General features: G+C 50.0%; 1 protein-coding gene across 1 annotated transcript; it reads right to left on the bottom strand.

The window, feature by feature from the left end:
* Positions 1-203: 203 nt before the first annotated feature.
* Positions 204-19280, bottom strand: Ifngr2 (interferon gamma receptor 2). Its single transcript, XM_050164809.1, has 7 exons — positions 19114-19280; positions 11217-11349; positions 8634-8827; positions 5295-5437; positions 3645-3807; positions 2475-2629; positions 204-903 (listed from the first exon to the last, which is right to left on the bottom strand). The coding sequence occupies exons 1-7, from the start codon at positions 19181-19183 to the stop codon at positions 769-771; spliced, it is 993 nt and encodes a 330-aa protein (XP_050020766.1). The 5' UTR covers positions 19184-19280; the 3' UTR covers positions 204-768.
* Between the last annotated feature and the right edge of the window lie 236 nt (positions 19281-19516).

Raw genomic sequence — 19516 nt, 5'->3', positions numbered from 1 at the left:
GGCTGTCCTGGAATTTATCATGCATATCAGGCTGGCCTCAAACTCAACAGAGATTTGCCTGACTCTGCCCCCTGGGCCCTGGGATGAAAGACGTGTGCCACCGTGCCTGGCTAAAACTTCTCAAAAATCAAAACTTTGTAGAAAAACAGCCAAAGCAACTAAGGTAAAGTGAGGGAGGATGAAGAAGAAAAACTCACATAGACTTTTTACAAAGTTCAATATACAATCCTTTATTTCTAGCCTTAAAAATCCTAACTTAAATTATCACGACTCTATTTACAGAACTGATCATCTCTACATGTGTGAGGTGCGGGGTAGGCCATGCCCATGCCGAGCAAATACTGGCCTAGGAATAACCACATTGAGACCATTACACTTGACTTGAAGGGGATACCAAGGGCCCCTCTTTGTGACAGGCAGAAATGGCTGGGACAACTCATGCTCAGTCTCTCGGCAGCCAGGGCAGCGAACAGCAAAGAACATCAGAAGTTGGCAGCCCTACTGCCAGTAAATGACTGTATGCCTTTTTAGTGTTTAAGAGAAACGTTTTTTCCCCTGAGTTATTTTTCTGTGGAATCCTTTTAGATACTATCTAAAAACTCATATGATCCAGAAACTCATAAAGAATCAAGAGTCCACCATCTTCCCCCTGAAAGGCCTTCCTGAGGCAGAAGTCCGTGGGGGCGCTGTGGTCTCTGCAGAGTCCGGGCAGAATGGCAGCAGCATCCCACATCGTCGTCCTGGGCAAGCAGGGACTGGTGCCCAGGCTCATAGTGTTTGGAGCACACAATCTTGCTCCTTTTCTAGAGAGGAAATGATGGACACAGAGTCCCAGGCATCATCCTTTGGGGAACTGTCCTTGTCCAAGACTTCTAAGATGGGTTGCTCCGGGTCCTTTAAATACTAGGAAAGGTTACAAAACAAAACGCTTACAAACAGTTTCATCAGCCAAGCCTCCGCGTCTCTACTTGCAGTTGGTAGAGTCAGCTACATGATATTCCTGTGTAACTGTATGTCGTCAACCAATGCATACTGCCACCGACAATATTGTTGTTACTATGGTGACGCCTGGGGTCAAGCCCAGGGCCTGGTACACGGTAAGCACACAGTCTGCCCTGGCACACGCCCAGCCCTGATTCCCAGCATGTACCTATCTTTACCTCTCATCTCAGTAATAACTGTAATGGGGCTCCAGAGGCAGGCCTGGGGTGTAGCTCCGTGTAGCAAGTGCAAGGGCCTGGGTTCCATCCCCAGAATTGTAAAATCAAAACCAATCAAACCACGTGAAAATTAAGGGCCAACCATATTCATTTGACGATAACCGTGAAGAGCAGAACTCAGAAAAAGTAGGACTTCTGGCTGTCCTCAGTGTACACTTTGTGGGTGATAGACTTTTTTTTTTTTGGTTTTTCGAGACAGGGTTTCTCTGAGGTTTTGGAGCCTGTCCTGGAACTAGCTCTTGTAGACCAGGCTGGTCTCGAACTCACAGAGATCCGCCTGCCTCTGCCTCCCAAATGCTGGGATTAAAGGCGTGCGCCACCACCGCCCGGCTGGTGATAGACAACATTTGATGGGGAGATGACCCCTTAGGTAAGGGTGCTCGCTGCCAAGCCTGGCCACCTGCGTTAGATCCCCAGGACCCCCGTGATGAAAGGCGAGAACCAGCTCCTGAAGACTGTCCTCCGACTTTTATACCCAGCATGCATTTCTCACCCACCCGCTATAACAGAAAATGTAACCTTCAGCTGTCATTCAGCTGTGACAGGGCAGAGCAGGGAATGTCCCTAAGTGCCCTGGGAGCCCCTCCTTCCACTTGCACACAGCCCTAGGGTACACTGGGGTAGGGTGGGATCTACAGGAAGAGAGTTCTCACAGCCCTCAACTTTCCCTTTGGTCCTTGGCTATAGACTCACCCTGTTTCTCAGGCTCTGTCTGCAGCCCTTAGAAGTGCTGCAAGAGACACCAAATGCTAAGGACCAACAGAAAGAGGAACGGGGTCACACCCACCCGTGACACCCAGACACGGAAGCAAAACTGTTCTCTGTTCTCAGGGAACATCAGTGACCGTTGGCAGTTTTTCATTCTTTCCCAAAAGAGTGCATCGAAACCTTGGATTCCTGCCCCAGAGAAACAGCTGGGGTGAACCCTGACTCAGCTCCTCTGAGGGTTGGACCTGAGAGGCAGAACGAGCCCAGCAAAACCCCAGGGGCCATCAGGACCCTACTCTCTGACAGTGTCGAGCAAAGAGCTTTAAACCCATCTCCACTGTGCCACGTGCTCACACGGACTTGGATGTTACCCAACATCCACTGTATCACGTCTTTATTGTGCGGATTTACGTGTGTGGGCCAGTGCCCACCTACGGAGAGCAGAGGCCAACTTTCGGGAGTCAGTGCCTCCTACCGTGTGGGTGCTGGCTCAGGCGTGTGCCACCCTGCCCAGCTGGATTCCCTGCTTCCAATCTGCACACTCACCTCCTTTATTTGTTCCGGGATGTTTGGGGGAGCTTGAAACCAGTACTTCACCCGGCTCTGGTATTTGAGGAACAGGAAGAAGCAGGCCCCCGTGAGCACCAGCAGCGACAGAAAGATGCCCAGGGGGATCAGGATGACTTGCAGCAGGGTGTAGGCTAAAAGCAACGACATAAACGTGAGCAGGGCGAACTGCAGTGTGTGGGCCACCCGCCACTGCTTGCCATGTCCGTGTCCCAGTAAAACCGACAGGAACCCTCTCCTGCCCTTGTCCTACGCACTTAATAATTTCAATCTGAAAATGCGAAGTCTGAACAATTCTATTTCAAAATAGAAACCTGCCCTGTCATGATATCACACGTGGAAAGCTCTTCACCCAGGTTCACGTGATGGCTCACAGTTCACGCGTGAGTGCATGCGGGGCAGTGGGATGGCTCAGTAAGTAAAGGCACTGGTCCCTCCCCATGACAGAGCTCAGTGCGATCCTGGAGAACTGCCCTCTGACCTCTGCTCAGCTGGACACACACACACACACACACACAAATGCGATAAAAATTCCCAATAAAAATAAAAACACCAGCGTACTCAAAATATCATATAAAACCTCCTTCAGGCTATATAAGGTATCTATGAAACATAAGGGAATTTTGTGTTCAGACTTAGGACTCATTCCTAAGACTCTTCATTATGTATATGCAAATATCCCAAAATCTGAAACAAGAAAACCTCAAATCAGACATACTTCTGGGTCCAGGGTGTTGTGGAGGCTACTTAGCCTAGTCACATGATCAGACTTCCAGGTAAGCACTTCTGGACCTCTCTGCTCCTACCGCCTGCCACCCCTCACAGCCTGTCCTCCTGCCACCCCACGTAGCCTGCCCGCCTGCAGCCCCGCAGCCTTCCCGCCTGCAGCCCCCATAGCCTGCCCGCCTGCAGCCCCGCAGCCTTCCCGCCTGCAGCCCCGCATAGCCTGCCCGCCTGCAGCCCCCATAGCCTGCCCGCCTGCAGCCCCCATAGCCTGCCCGCCTGCAGCCCCGCATAGCCTGCCCGCCTGCAGCCCCCATAGCCTGCCTGCCTGCAGCCCCGCAGCCTGCCCGTCTTCACCGTTTCAGGAGAAGCATTTTCACAACCGCTCCACACAGCACATGACAGATAAATGAAGGGATGCCTTACCCTTTGCTGTTGTTTCTTGGCAAGATACGTTGCTGAACGAAGACTTAGGTCGACAGTTACTTTTGTTTTTCACAATCAGCTGCGTCTCAATTTGTAAACAGTAAACTCTAACCGACTTCAAATCATCCAACACAATGGAGTTCTTCTCGAAGGGGCCGCTCACCTGGGTAGACAGCATCATGGCCACACAGGTGAGCCAGCCAGCCAGGGCCAGTGGCTGCTAGCTTTTCTAGTACCTCCTCAAATGCACAGTGAGCATGGCCGACCGGGAACAAGACCGCAGAGCTGGAAGCTCTCGTCAGCCTTGTGCAGCAACCAGAACTTAACAAATCCTACTTTCTAGGGTAAGAATTCTCTGGGCTGGAGAGATGGCTCAGCCGTTAAAGGCTAGGCTCACAACCAAAGATAGAAGAGTTTAGTTCCCAGCACCCACAGCTGTCTCTCCAGACACACACACACACACACACACAATTCTCCTAGAAAATTAATACATTAGGCTGGGTGATGCTTTGGTGGGCACAATGTTCGCTGTGCAATCAGTAACAAGCAGCTGAGTTCAGATCATCACCACCCATGTAAAAATCATGCATGCTGAATTCGGCTGTATCCCCAGAACTGGGGGAGCAGAGACAGGCGGATCCTTGGAGCCCAGTGGACATCCAGTCACTGAATGGTGAACTCCAGGTGCAAAGAGAGACTCTGTCTCAAAAACAAAATAAGGTGGAGAACAACAGAAGAGGTCACTTGACATTGACCCCTGTCCTCCGCACACATAAGCGTGGATAGGTATACCTGTGCACACACACATGTGCACTCACACCCTCAACAATAAATTAGACATCTGTGTCTTAACAGAGAAAAAACATCCTATGATGTTTTCCCTTTAATTCCAAAACAGCCTCTGGTTTGAAGTAAAACTTGCTGATCCCTTTATAGTTTTGGCCAAAGTGACCATGGGTATTTATGTCCTCAGGAGATAGCTGGACACAATGGTCTCAGGCTGACAAGGTCCCTTGGATCTGATGTCCCTGTCAGCCTTCTTTTTGACCACATCTGCCTCGCGGCTTACACTGATCAAAGCATCTGCGATGCCCCATGTGTGCCCTCTCATCGGCGATGTTGTCCCATGGTGGAGGCATTATCCTTGGATGTTCTTTCTCCTTCCAGGTGATCCCCACCTAGTCATGCATGGGGCCTTTCTGCAAACCATTCAAACCACTTGCATGACATTGCAGATCATGTAGTCCATGCCAAAAGTGGTCCCATCAAGGGGGGAAGAGAGCCTGATGTCAAGAAGGCCTTGTCCTGGGATTGCTCCCATGGTTTTTGTGGCCTGACCATAACTGAAATGACATCACAAATCTCTGACCGTCTGCAAGTCCTAACTATCTAACTGGTTTGGAGGAAAACAGGTCACTGTACCTCCCCAGAGTCCAGACACAGCAAACCCATTATAGGCAAGGAACCAGACAGCAGGAACGCATGACACCAAAGATGGGTCAGACCCTCAGAGGGAAGGATTAATCTTCAGCAAGGAGGATTAAAACAGGCTCAGGGTCAAGCTCAAGGAGACACAGGGGGCCCTGGTTTTTCTTCTGAGTCAGAAACTCCAAAGAAAAGAAACCCTAGACAAAGGAGAAAAGTTCTTGCCTTTTGGGTTCCTGTTTTTTCCCAGTAATGGACATGATACTCAAAAGTTACTTCTGTCGTCACATCAAAGGGAGGGGAGAAGTGGATGATGAGGGAGCCTTTTCCTGGGGTCACCGAGATGTTTTTTGGAGGCCCAACAGTAACTGAAATAGAATTGCAAACAAAAAAGCTCACATGAACGACAAACACTCAATATGCATACCCATATAGACTGTGTATGTGCACACTTTGTATCTACAGTCTGCATGATCTACTTCTGTATGTGTGTGTACACACACGTTTATGCTTAGATAAACAATGGCTTGCACTCGTTTGAGTGCCTGCTCTGAATGTGCTGTTTTCTGAAAAGCCAACATCCAAGTGAAAGGAACACTCCTGCGATCCCACATGTAGCCCCAAACCAGCTTCTGGCAGGTGCAGGATTCACCCCCGCTGATGTCCTCTGAGCTGCTTCTATTAGTACCACATGGAAGTTGTCTTCCTGGCTCCCGCTAGGGAGGGAGAGGCCAAGCTACAAGAATCTGCACAAGGCACATCTCAGGGCTGTGGCCTTGCACAGTCTTTCAGGATGACGGTGGCTGAGGTGCTGGCTCTCAGCAGGAAGTCTTTGAGAGTAAGCAAAGCTTCCAGAATCATGGCTGGCATCAGAATCCCAGACAAATAGGACAGAAAGTTAAGTCAGAGGTCAAGTTTTCACCCAGAGTAGGAAAAGCTGTGTAAGACTTGAAGTCTGCAGAGAAACGGGTGGATCTGGGAAGCACAACACTAAGTGAAGGACCCAAACTCAGAAAGAAAAAGCATGCATGTTCTCCCCCACCCATGAAGATCCTAGTCTGTAGTGTTCGTGTGCGTGTGTAAGTGAAAAGGATATAGCATGAAGATCCTAGTCTATAGTGTTCGTGTGCGTGTGTAAGCAAAAAAGATTGAGTGTGGGTGTAGTATAACATTGCTATATCATTGGTTTCTCTTTTACTGTTGGTTTTTGAGAGAGGGTTTCTTTGTGCAGCCCTGGCTATCCTGGATCTCATTATATAGACCAGGCTGGTCTCGAACTCACAGAGATCCGCCTGCCTCTGCCTCCCAAGTGCTGGCATTAAAGGCGTGTGCCACCCTTATCTCAGGTCACTTTTTAATAAACTGACAGTTTAATGGTTCTGGATTTTTTGGAGGGAATTTTTATTTAGTTAGTTGAATTTATTTACTTATTTTCATTTAAAATTTTTATTATATTTTTGTGTTGTAATGGTAGCAGCAATAAAATATGCCATGCTACCCAAGATCTTTAAAAAAACCTAGTCCAGCTGGACAGTGGTGACGCACGCCTTTGAAGCAGGTGGATCTCTGAGTTCAAGGCCAGCCTGGTCAGACCAGCCTTGTCTACAGTGTGAGTTCCAAAATGGCCAGGGCAGTTACACAGAGAAACCCTGTCTTGAAAACCAAAAGAACAAAACAACAATAATAAAAAGCTCGGCTTTATTGTCAGCCCTTCTCTCCAAGGGCTGGAGAGACGGCTCAGTGGTTAAGAGCATTGCCTGCTCTTCCAAAGGTCCTGAGTTCAATACCCAGTAACCACATGGTGGCTCACAACCATCTGTAATGAGGTCTGGTGCCCTCTTCTGACCTGCAGGCATACATGTAGACATAATATTGTATACATAATAAATAAATAAATAAATAAATAAATAAATATTTTTTTGAAAAAAAAAAACTAGCCCAAATAAATAACTCTATTTAATACAGCATCTAGACAGTGCTCACATAGCTAATTGTCTTATACCTGGATTTCATGTGTGTGTGTGTGCGCACGTGCATGTGTGTGCACACTCAAGTGTGTAAGTATCACATATGGCTGTGTGTTCGTGCCTGTGGCAGCAGGAAGTTGATAGCAGGACTCATGCTTGATCACCCCTTCTTCACTGTTAGCTTCCTCTGAGGACCCCACCTGGGGATCCCACCTCCACCTTCAGAGGCTGGAATTACAAGCAGAGGCGGGACCCATGCCCTTGGCGACTGCATAGGTGTGTTGGGATCTGAACTCTGGTCCTCAGGCTTGTGTGGCAAGAGCTTTAGCCACTGAGCCTGGATTTACTTGTTAGGATACAAGTGAGCCTCTTTGTGTGTGAACCAGCCACAGACTGAGGAAGCTTCGGACATGGCTGAACCATGGCGGACACAGAACCTGAGTACCCAAGATGCACTGCTTCATTCTGCAGTTCAACATTCGCGGACACCTCACGTGAGAGGCCCTGTTCAGGTCTGAGTGAAAATTTTTCTCTCGTAAAGTCAGTGTGCTGGATCAGGAAGGGTGATGAGAACTGACACACACAGGCGGGTGCCCTCTCAGTAGGGTGGGTGGGGACTGTCCTTCAGCACCTGTCCAGCAGGCATCAGGTCCCTGCTCTCCAGACCCACAGCAAAGAGAACAAAAAAGGGGTGCAGCTGCCTCCCAGTGACACAGTATTTGCAGTAGCCAGGAGGCAGGTCAATTTGGAGCCTGGTGCAGCAAATCACCTTCCTTTAGCATCAGCCTCCAGAGCCAGCAGTCTCTCATGACCCTATCCATTTGCCTTCCACTTATTTAGGATGAGGGCCAGAACCAAGGCCTAGGGCAGGTTCAACATTGCTCATTGAAGAGGCATGAAAAGAAAACCTGGGCACCATAGAGCATTTCTTTTTAAAGATATATTCATTTAATTTTTTTCCCTTTTTAAAAAAATTTCTGTGTAGGTGCATGGGTGTCCAAGGAGGCCAGAAAAGGGTGCTGGGTGCCCTGGAGCTGAAGTTTAAGGTAGTCGTGAGCTCTCCAATGTGGGTGCTAGAAACTGAACTCCGGTCCTCTGCAGGAGCATCTCTCTAGAAACTGAACTCCGGTCCTCTGCAGGAGCATCTCCCTAGAAACTGAACTCTGGTCCTCTGTAGGAGCATCTCTCTAGAAACTGAACTCTGGTCCTCTGCAGGGCATCTCCCTAGAAACTGAACTCCGGTCCTCTGCAGGAGCATCTCTCTAGAAACTGAACTCTGGTCCTCTGCAGGAGCATCTCTCTAGAAACTGAACTCCGGTCCTCTGCAGGAGTATCACCCTAGAAACTGAACTCTAGCCCAGCAGTGATGGCACACTCCTTTAATCCCAGCACTCAGGAGGCAGAGGAAGGTGGATCTCTGTGAGTTCAAGGCCAGCCTGGTCTACAAAAGCCAGTTCCAGGACAGGCTCCAAAGCTACAGAGAAACCCTGTTTCGAAAGACCAATAAAAAAAAAAAAAAAAAAAAAGAAACTGAACTCTGGTCCTCTGCAGGAACATCACTCTAGCCCCTGTAAGGTGTCTCCCCAAGACCTCTCACCATTGCAATAGTGCACGAAGTGGCTCAAGGTGACCCACTCAGAAGTGAGGCTTCCTTGCTTGGCTCGAACTCGCAAGTCAACTTGGCGTAAACCTGTGAAACTGTTCAAGCCGCCACCTCTTGTGAAGTCACACTTCGTCTCTGTGATGTCCGTACAATTCACGTCCTTGACCTTATTCCAAGAACCAGAAATGCTGGGAAAGAAAACAAGATTTCAATTCACTGTTCTTCAGAAACATTGTTTTCTACAAAATAGCCGCAATTGTTTCTCCTTTTGGCATAGGTCAAGTATACTGTTTACCAAGGATTAGTTCCTATGCCATCCCTACTTAGATACACTCGGCACAATGGTTTTAGGGTAGTTAGCTACCACTATGGCCAATTTTTAAAATATATTGCTATCCCCCACACCAAAAACAAACAAACAAACAAACAAACAAACAAAACCTCCACCTGGTATCCATTGATAAGAATTCTCCATTTTCCCTCAACCTGGTGCCCAGTCACAGGCAACAACCGATGTACTTTCTGTTTCAACAGGTTCCCTCATTCTGAATGGAACCATACATATCAGATGGCTGCCCATGACGGGCCTATTCACGCTGTAGAATGTTGTTTTTTTAGCTTTGTTTTTTTTTTGTTTTTTAATTTCTGTTTTATTTTTATGTGAATGTGTATGTGCTTTTGAGCGTTCATGTATTCCGTCTGCATCCAGGTGCCTAAGGAGGGGCAGAAAAGGGTATTGGATCCCCTGGAACTGGAGTTACAGCCAGTTGTGAGTCGCCATTTGGGTGTTAGGAAATGAAGGTACGCACTCTTAATCACCGAGCTATCTCTCTAGCCCCATGTATAAATTCTTTACATTTTATGTCTATTTCTGTGTGTATGTGTACCACAGCACACATGGAAGTCAGAAGACAACATGTGTGGAACAGGTCTCAGTTTCACTGTGTGGGTTCCAGGGACTTGAACCCAGGTTCTCAGGCTTGGCAATAAATACCCTTTCCCTAAGATATCTCTCTGGTCCATCTATCAGTTCTTTATTTTTCCCCCAACCCTAAACCCACAGACGTGAGTTTAGACCTGAGCACCCAACGGAACCTGTAAGCCGCCAGTGCAGCAGGCAAGAGAGCAAGACACAGACACAGGCAGATCCCTGGCCAGCCCATCTAGCTGAATGGGAGAGCTCCAGGTTCAATGAGAGACTTTGCCTCAAGCAATAAGGGAGGCAGAGGCAGGCAGCGGATCTCTGTGAGTTTGAAGCTAGCCTGGTCTATAAGAGCTAGTTCCAGGACAGGCTCCAAAGCTACAACGAAATCCTGTCTCAAAAAAAAAAACAAAAACCACACACACACACAAAAGGGGGGGCAGAATTAAGGAAGGCACTTGGACATGCTCTCTGGCCTCCAGATGCCCCCCCCACGCACACACAGGCAACGCACATGCATGCACACACGACTTAGAATGAAGCTACACACACACACGCACACGTGCACTCACACACATACACACACGACTTAAGAGTCAAATAAGCTACTCTAGACTATGAAGCTACACACACTTACACATGCATACAGACACACACGACTTAAGTGTCAAACAAGCTACTCTAGACTATGAAGTTACACACACACACACGACTTAGAGTCAAACAAGCTACTCTAGACTATGAAGCTACACACACACACATGCATACAGACACACACAACTTAAGTGTCAAACAAGCTACTCTAGACTATGAAGTTACACACACACACACGACTTAGAGTCAAACAAGCTACTCTAGACTATGAAGCTACACACACACACACACACACACACACACACGACTTAGAGTCAAACGAGCTACTCTAGACTATGAAGCTACACGGAAACATTTTCTACAAAGTTCAGTAGACTGAATACAATGGCATCAGACTAGAATCTCAGCTACTCAGGAGGCTGAGGCAGGAAGATCTATAGTTCCGGGGGCTCCATGAGCAAAACGAATGCTTGTCTCAAAATATACAAACAGACAGTTTTGTTCACGTGGTACGTGTGCAGTGACTTGGCCGTGATCTTCCATCGGCTTACAACTGAGCACACTCTCCCAGGGCATAGCTCTTAGGGAGCACAGCAAGTGCCAGCCAGCTAAGGAGAGACAGGCAAAGGAGGTGAGAGGCAGAACAAAGGGCGAGAACAATACATCATTCAAAACAGAAAAACCAGGTGAGAAACCGAGAATTCATTGTAGTCTGCAGAGTAAATTCCTTCGTAGGCTGAATTTGGACTTTGAGGTTTTTAAACCTGAAAGCCGCCCCTTCCTTTTCCTAGGCGGAAGTCAGTTCTCACTGTAAGGAGAGTAAAGGGGTTAACTTTCACCAGGAAGGGAGGGTACACAGCAGCCAGTGTTCTCCCTGGGCCACCAGACACACTTGAACGGACCTCTGGTGGGTGGGAGGTTAGAGCTCGGTCCTTGGAGCTTTTAAAAGCATGAGAGAAATACTGGCCATGCACAGGTCTCTCCACAGTCCTGCTGACTCCACTGCTCCGTCTGACTCCCCACCAGGTCCCAGCAAGGATACTCATAGAACATCAACTTACAATCTATACTCCACCTGGTAAACCACTGGTCTCGTGTCGTTGGTGGGGGATGACGGCGCCCAACTCAGAATCTGTTCGTCATTGTACAGGTGAAGGTTCAGGTGCTGAGGAGCAGCAAGCTGGGAAAAAGAGTCTTGAGAGGAACCGGAAATGAGGAGGGATGGGGCAGATAGGGAATGAGGGGGCATGGGGCAGATAGGGAATGAGAGGGGATGGGGCAGATAGGGAATGAGGGGGGATGGGGCAGATAGGGAATGAGGGGGGATGGGGCAAATTAGGAGGGGGATGAGGGCGGGTAGGGAAGGAGAGGGAGGTAAGAGGTGAAGAAGAGATGAGGGGGAATGGACAGGGAGAGAAGAGGAAGATTGCATAAGAGAACGCTCAATCACAAAACATTTCAGAGCATGTCATCAAAGCATTTATGCAGTACAGCCCTCGTCACAGTGCAGGAATGGGGGCACCTGTTCTCCTGGCACACCCTCTGGGTCTGATGGTGAGGACACTAGGGACAGTGGGAGAAGTGTTTGAGGCCACCCTTCACCTGCGGGCTCCAGCTGGTAGAGCAGGTGGTGGGAACCACAGCCTGGCTCCACTGGGATCTGAGATCTACCATTTGTGACTGTGCTTGACTCTGAGCTGCCCAAGCCTCCATTTTCCTACAGGAATAACCCTAACCCAGACCAATAGTGCAACACCCATAGAGCTTGGGTAAAGATTCTGTCGGTGAGGAACTAACAGGCGCGGGCAGAGTACCAAGATGACCCTGCACGTCTGTGGAGATGCAGAGGCCCCCACATCAGGCAGACGACCGCCAAAAGCACGCGACATCACCTGCTCCTCCGAGACCCCTCAGTACTCGTCCCCGAGATCTGGGACAGCTTCTAAATCCCAGGTTCCATGCCACGGATGAGGAGATGCGCTCTCAGCCTCCCAGCTTTTGAGAAACCCAGATAACAAAATAAGGCATTCCCTCGAGGTAGCAGATTCCCCCTCCTGGGGTGACAAACTAGTTCCAACCCACCCTGTCAGATACTCCCTCTGCAGGCGGGGCTAGAGTCTGAGAACGGTGGAACCTTCTCTCTAAAGAGATCATAACACTTTCTCTGATCGAGAAAGATTAATGAGAAATATTCAGAAGGTGGAAAGAAAAACATACCGCTCCAGAATTCAAAGCCGGAAACTCAAACCACATGTTTTCCGAAAGCGCTTCCAGACCCGGCTCCCCACCCCCACCCCACCCACCCCCGCGCCCGCCGCGGCACACCGCACCGCCTGCCACCGGGCTGCAGCCCCTGTCTAGTTACGGAGTGTCAAGCGCCTCCACCTCTGCGAGCTCCGCTGCCCGCGGCCTAGTTCTTCTGTCAACACCGCTGCCCATTCACGCGGGGCCGCAGGAGAACGTGCAGCAGAGCCAGCCAGGAGAAGTAGCCTGGCAGAGGACAGACCGGTTCAGCTCACCGCGGCCAGGCGCCCAGAGAGGAATCTCAGGGACGCACTTTGCCTGCCTGCACCGGGGTTTGTCGCTGCTGTACCTATCACCCCAAATGCGAGAGCTTTAAACAACCCATTTATCATCTTAGCACATGCATCGTTTATCATCATTCTGGTCAGATGTTTGAAACGGGCCCATTACCCGGCCTGCCATACCTCCCCCCACTATCTCACACATTTGCAGGCGCCTGCCAGGGACCAGCTCTTCCCAATCTAAACACCCATCTAAGAAAAGCAACACCAGGGGACCCAAGCTATGGCGAACCTTGCTCTGCCCACACAGGTGCTCTCAGGTTCAAAAGAAACTCAGGACCAAGGGCTAACTGTGGTGCCTATTAGCACACGGAAGTGTCTGCTGACCTCCAGGCTCTCCTCTCAGCTCTTCTCACTCCACCCCTACCCAGCCCGCTGGTGGGCTTCCTTTCCCCCAGCTCCTCATTCCTATATAACCTGCCATGCCATCCATGCGCTTTCTGGGCTCCTCTGCCGTCTTCCCTTCCTCCCCCCCCCCCCTTCCTTGCACATCTCATAGCCTGGTCCAATCTGCTGGCCATGTTTGTTTACTGCTTTCTCTCCCTGCTTTGGCCTTCTCCAGATGTCTCTAGCTGTATTCTCTCTCATATCTACAACAAAAGCCCATGCCTCACCCACAGCTGGGAGCAGGCAGGTCCTCGCTTTATACACTTGTTAGGGCTGGGGGATGGGGCTCAAGGTACAGCATTTGCCTAGCAGGCCCAAAGCCCTGAGTCTGATGTCCAGAAACTCAAAAACCAAACCAAAACAAAAACCAGCAACAAAAAGATAATGTCTGGGAAAGAGGGAGTTTTCAGACTAGGCGCATGAAAGGTCACCCAGCACAGCTGTGTCTCCACGAGGGCCGTCTTGGAAACCCTTATCTTGTTACAGTCACTGAAGAAAATGAGTCTGAGGACTGTGGACTCCACCAGGAAGTGCCAGAGATTAATCCACACATCATATTCCACTTTACCAAACAGCCCTCTTCCCGGCCTGGAGGGCCCATCCTTGAACTTCAGCCTCTCCATTCCAGCCCGGTTTGTCCCTGGGAAACGCTTAGCACCCTGTCCTTGGGACCTAGTTCTGCCCTTCCCTCTCCATCAAGTCTCCTGGTCTGCACAGTCATGGCCTCAGCACAGTGACCACCTGGAACATGTCAACTCGCAAACCTGCCCCAAGGTGCAATTCCCACCTGAGTCCCTCACACCAGAGAAGTCAGAGGCATAGACTTGAAGTCTAGATTGCCTGGACTTCTTTGTCATTGTCTCAGGCTGGGTTCAACTCTGCCTCCCTCTGCCTCCCAGTGCTGGGATCGAAGGTGTGTGCCACCATGCCCGACTTCACAGTGCACTCTTAATCCGGCCATCCAGAGGAAGGAGGGAGTTCATTTGATGTGTAGGTGTGTCCCACCAGCGGCACCCCCAGTCCGTCAGTCTCCCCTCAGCACTAGAGCATGCACTTTGAAAAGGTGGGGTGTTGTTGGGTTTGGGGGTGTTTTCTCCTGGGGTCTGGAATGACAGACACAGAAGATGTGGGAATGAGCGTTGCGCCCTTCCACTTGGAAGCCATGGCAGGCCAGACTCTCTCGTCCTTGCTTGCTTTGTGTCTGAGCCCACAGTTTTGTCTCATCTCACAGGCCAGGGCGAGGGTGCTAACGATTCTGGGTGAGAGACTTCTCCGGATGGTTCCAAAGGTCTGTGGTAGTCACCTTTATGTCACTATACCAAACCATCTGACCGAGTTTGGCTGGTTGAGGGGGGAAGCACGTGAGAAAGGCTGCCACTGGCAGCTCACTGTGTGGCTGCATCCCCCGCCTGCATCCCCCGCCTGGCTAACCTATTTAAGTATATGTGAAGTCTCAAGTGTTTGGATCCCAGGCCCACGACAGGGGTGGGGCAGGGAGGCAGGCTGGCAGGACCTGTGATCCCGGTGCAGAGGGCGTGCTCTAGTGAGCTCCACCCAACTTATCTCTTCTTTACCACGGTGTCTGCTCCCCCTCCCAGGTCTGGGCACTTTCCAGGTAGGAGCTCCCTGTCTTTGAAGCCCCTGCGCCCACCCATGGGCACCACATTGGTTTCCTACTGTTGCTGCAGCAAATGACCAGCAAGGTGGCAGCATGAAACAATAAACATTATCTTACAGTTCTGTAGGTCGGAGTGCAGCAGGTGTTTCGGGGCAAAGGTCATGGGCCTAGGAGCTGCAAGTAGAAGAATTTGTTCCCTTACCCTGGCTAGACTCTGCTGAAACAGTCTCCCGGGTGATTATACCGGACATAACCAGATATGCCAAAATCATATCGGACATAACCAGATATGCCAAAATCATATCGGACATAACCAGATATGCCAAAATCGTACTGGAAATAACCACATATGCCAGAATCATACCGGACATAACCAGATACACCAAAATCGTACCGGACATAATCAGATATGCCAAAATCATACTGGACATAACTAAATATGCCAAATCGTACTGGATATAACCAGATAAGCCAAAATCATATTGGACATAACCAAATATGCCAAAATCGTACTGGACACAACCAGATAAGCCAAAATCATACCGGACAGAACCAGATATGCCCAAATCGTCTCTGTTCTAAAATCCTGTGTCTAAGGACCCGCCACTTCTCATGCAGCCTAACAGTCACAGGACACTGGCAACTTGGGTAAGAAGGCATACTAATCTGGCCTGTGACAGGGCAGAGCCATTGAATATTGTACCAGCCTGAGGCCACTTGTTGCTGGTCACTGCAAGCGTATCTCAGGAACCAGCTCACTACCTGCAGAGGCAGGCATGGGGAAACAGATGTTCTTAAAATCTTAAAAACGGCATCATTTTCAATTATTCATTATTAGCCAATCATTTTTAATTAATTGATTGATTAATTAATTAATATGTATGTGGGACTGAGAGAGACAGAGAACAACGTGTGGAAGCTAGCTCTCCTGCTACCATGTAGGTCCTAGATGTCACAGTTAAGTCACTAGACTTGGCAGCAAGCAGCTATGTCACTGTCCAAAAAATGACATCTTAAACCTGAAAATAATCACATCTTTAAAACAATGACAGACTGCTGTCTGCTCTTGCCTTTCACTTATTTTTTTATTTATGTGTATGTGAGTCGGCCCGTGTGTGGCTGTGTGTACCACGTGTTTGCAGGTGCCCATGGAGGGAACTGGTGGCTGTGAACTACCTGACGTGGGTGCTGGGAACCGAACCCCGGTCCTCTGCAGGAGCAGTGAGTGCTCTCAACAGCGGGGCTGAGCCATCTCTCCCGCTCCACTTTGAGTAATGATCCGAGGCCTCTGACAGCTCTGTGGGAGGAAGCCCAGGCGCAGGTGCCGACTGGCGGGATTCTGTGGCTCTAGCCCCTTCGTCCCTGCACTGCATCCTGTTGCCTTCCTCATCACCACTAAGAAAGTTTGTGTGGAGTTGAGATGCCCCACAGGCTCATGCTGTGAGTATGGGGGCTGCAGCCTGTGGCGCCCTCACAGGGCTGTGTAACCTGTAATGAGGGGCTGACTAGGGGGAGTAGGCCACCAGAGACCAGCTTTTGAAAGTTACACCCACTCCCTGGCTCTAGTCCTGCTCTCTCTGCCTCCTGGTCAGCCTCCTGTGAATCATGACTAATGCCACGGTCTTACCTCCAGCACCTTAAATGTGCCGGCAACGAAACCAGGAAGTTACCCTTTTTAGTAAACCCCCAAGAGCAAGTTTTTGTTTGTTTGTTTGTTTGTTTTGTCTGGTTGGTTCCTCTCCTCCCAGCCTCTAAGATAATTTGAAGATTACCTACTTCAAAAGAACAGTTGAAAACAAAGAAAATGTACACAAAGCTTAGCAGCTTGCTTTAATAAACGGAGCCCACATTATTACTTATCTAGCTACAATGCAGACAGTTTTCCCCTTGGAGCCGGAGACAGCACCTGGACAGGGGACTCCCTAATGCCCATTCCTTTCCAATGGCTTTTAGATTGTCTGGGACTTACTGTCCTTGCCAGTGGTTAATATAGACACTAGACATTCCTCCAGGCCTGTTAGAGACACTAGACATTCCTCCAGGCCTGTTAGAGACACTAGACATTCCTCCAAGCTTGGGAACGATGGCCAATCCACAGTATGAGTGGAAGCCTCGATTCTTCAGGGCAGGTGATTAAGTAACTAAAGGGCTTCATGCTGTCATTGTTTTTTTGTTTTGTTTTGTTTTGTTTTTGTTTTTCTGATCTACAGCAAAGGGCTGCCAATTAGCAAAGCAACGGAGAGCAACCATGGACTGTTTTGGGTCCAATATTTTTATGCTACCCTTGAACTCACTGGAAGAGCTTGATATTATAAACCTTCCTTCCAAAGCCTTGTTTCTGGGGGCTGGAGAGATGGCTCAGCATTTAAGTTGCTACTTGCTACTCCATCAGGGTCCCAGTACCTACTCAGCAGCTCACAACTGTTTCTAACTCCAGTTCTGGGAGATCTGGCGCCCCCTTTTGGCCTCTACAGGCACCGTCCACTCCAGCGCACATACACACATGCAGGTAAAACACACATATATCATTAAAAGCAGCTTAAGGAAGCCGTCTGTAACCTATGGGACTCTTCCTTCCCATTTCCTGCTGTCTTCAGGATCACCTTGAATATTGTCCACTTTGCATTGTGACTAAAAAGCTCCCAGATAGCATTTCTCTGTGTAGCACTGGCTGTCCTGGAACTCGCTCTGTAGACCAGACTAGCTTTGAACTCAGAGACCCACCTGCCTCTGCCTCCTGGGTGCTGGGAGTAAAGGTGTGAGCCATCCCCTGATCTGCAGGGTTTTTGTTTTTAATATCTGTCCCAGTAAGTCTTTTTCATAAAAAAGTATGAAAATTTCAAATTGTTACTTGTTAAAACCCTCGTATGAGACTCTAAGAGATTTGCACAAAGGGCTCCCATGTTCAGAAGACCTAAGGATCCAGTTTGTTGTCAAGAAGCTACAGATCAAAACTTTTATGGAATATAATAAAAGTTAATCATTAGAAAATGATAATGTTCCATGATGTCAGTTGTGAAGTTTCTAAATATGTCTATCAACCTCTGAGCTCACAGCACAGAGTTACAAACAGTCACAAACAGCCTCTGTGGCCCCAGCCCACACTGCCACTTGTCCATCACACACAACTTGGACAATCACAGGCTCTTGCAAAGGAGACCTAGGGAGGGGCAGCCAGAGACTGCTCAAGGCAAAATTGGGGAACATCAGAGTGTGGGTTTAAACCATTTGTCTGACTCATGAGAAAGAGTTAACCATGTAACCAGGGTGCATCCCTCTGTGAGAATCTCTGCCCTTAGGGAGACAGGGAACTTAAGGCCCAGGGATGCAATGAGAAGGTCCGACCCCCCAGAGCTACCTTCAAATGGGAGGGAACTTCCTAATTCATGAGATTATTTAACTAATGGCAAATCAAAGAACAAAATAGGGAATGCTTAAAAAAAGGGGGGGGGGGAGGCTGGAGAGGTTAAGAGCACTGGCTGCTCTTCCAGAGGACCCAAGTTCAATACCAAACACCCACATAGCAGCTCACAACTGTCTATGACTCCACTCCCAGGGGATCTGACACCCCCACACCAATGCACATAGAATAAAATTAAATAAATTATTAAAAACAAACAACAAAAGCAGGCTGGCTGCGAGTAGCCTACAGTGGCCAGGAAACTTCAGGACCCTCCTGTCTCATCCTGAGATCTGTGGGGATTTTGTTTATTTGTGTTTTTCACAGACATGCACCGTGCACTCGCTGTAGACTCCAGCAATCCGGGCTTTGATACGATCTCCGCATGGGAAAGAACCCAGCAGAGCATATACAAATACAGAATGGTCTTGGCCAGTGAGGTCTTCTTTCATTGATTTTGATTCCTGGATCATAAATATAGTGAGGTAGTGACCGAGGCAGGAGGTAGAGTTTAGGTAAAGGGCTATCTGGGTGGGATAGGGCAGAGTTGGAATTCAAAGTCAGGCTCAACGGGATCCCCTGTCCTCATACACTGCAGGGGACACGGACGTTTCTGTTCCTCATTTATAAGACTCCGAGAAACTGAGTACCAGGATTTTATAGGCCGCCCAAAGCCAATGTTGGCCCTAGCCCTTCAGCTGCTCTCCCCGGCACCCAGCAGCCAACAGAGACCGAGACCTCGGTCAGCTCCAGGCCTGGAATTCCCCGAGGTCCGCCATACAGTCACGGCGGCTCCCTCCCGCAGACTCCTCGGGTCGGTTCCCCGCCCGATCGCGGACGCCCGTAGATCGGGACCCGCTGCAGACCCCTCCACCCTGCGCCCTCCCGGTGCAAGCTCCCGGTGTCACCCACGCGTGGACGCGACACCCGCCGAGTCCTCGGGGTCCGGGGTCCAGGGCCGCGCTTACCTAGCGGAGGCGCAGTGGCGCCGAGGCCACAGAGCAGCAGCCACAGCAGCCACAGCGGCGGAGGCCGCATGGCCCGGGCGGCCCGGGACCGCGGGGTGGACGCCGCTCAGACCGGTACCGAGGCGGCCATGGCGAGCCGAGCGCCCGCCTCTTCCCAGCCGGGCCACAGAGCCGCCCAGCCCAGCTCCGCCCGCGCCCCGCCTCCGCCCTGCCCGCGGGACTTTCCCGGGTGTTCCCGGGAACCACGGTCCCCCGCTCCAGCCCAGCACCCCCCTTTCCAGCCTAGCACCCTGCAGCGGGGGCCCCGGCCGCACCCCGCCGAGCCGACCTCCAGGCGTAGCCAGGGACCTTCGGGACCGTCCTTCTGGGGGCCTGCGAACACCCAAGCCCCACCTACCCCGCT

Source organism: Alexandromys fortis, unplaced genomic scaffold (assembly GCF_014885135.2).
Source record: "Alexandromys fortis isolate MF-2015 unplaced genomic scaffold, M_Fortis_MF-2015_v1.1 scaffold_162, whole genome shotgun sequence".
Classification (NCBI taxonomy): Eukaryota; Metazoa; Chordata; class Mammalia; order Rodentia; family Cricetidae; genus Alexandromys; species Alexandromys fortis.
The sequence above is the reverse complement of the archived record's forward strand: the minus strand, read 5'-3'. Positions and strand labels throughout refer to the sequence as shown.

Bases quoted from the DNA above. Each gene is read 5' to 3' on its own strand.
- Ifngr2 (XM_050164809.1), bottom strand. From the start codon at position 19,183: ATGCGGCCTCCGCCGCTGTGGCTGCTGTGGCTGCTGCTCTGTGGCCTC. The intron at 11,350-19,113 runs GTAAGCGCGGCC...GTTCCTCTCAAG, and splicing joins CGCCACTGCGCCTCCGCTAG to ACTCTTTTTCCCAGCTTGCT. The intron at 904-2,474 runs GTGAGTGTGCAG...AACCTTTCCTAG, and splicing joins TCCCGGAACAAATAAAGGAG to TATTTAAAGGACCCGGAGCA.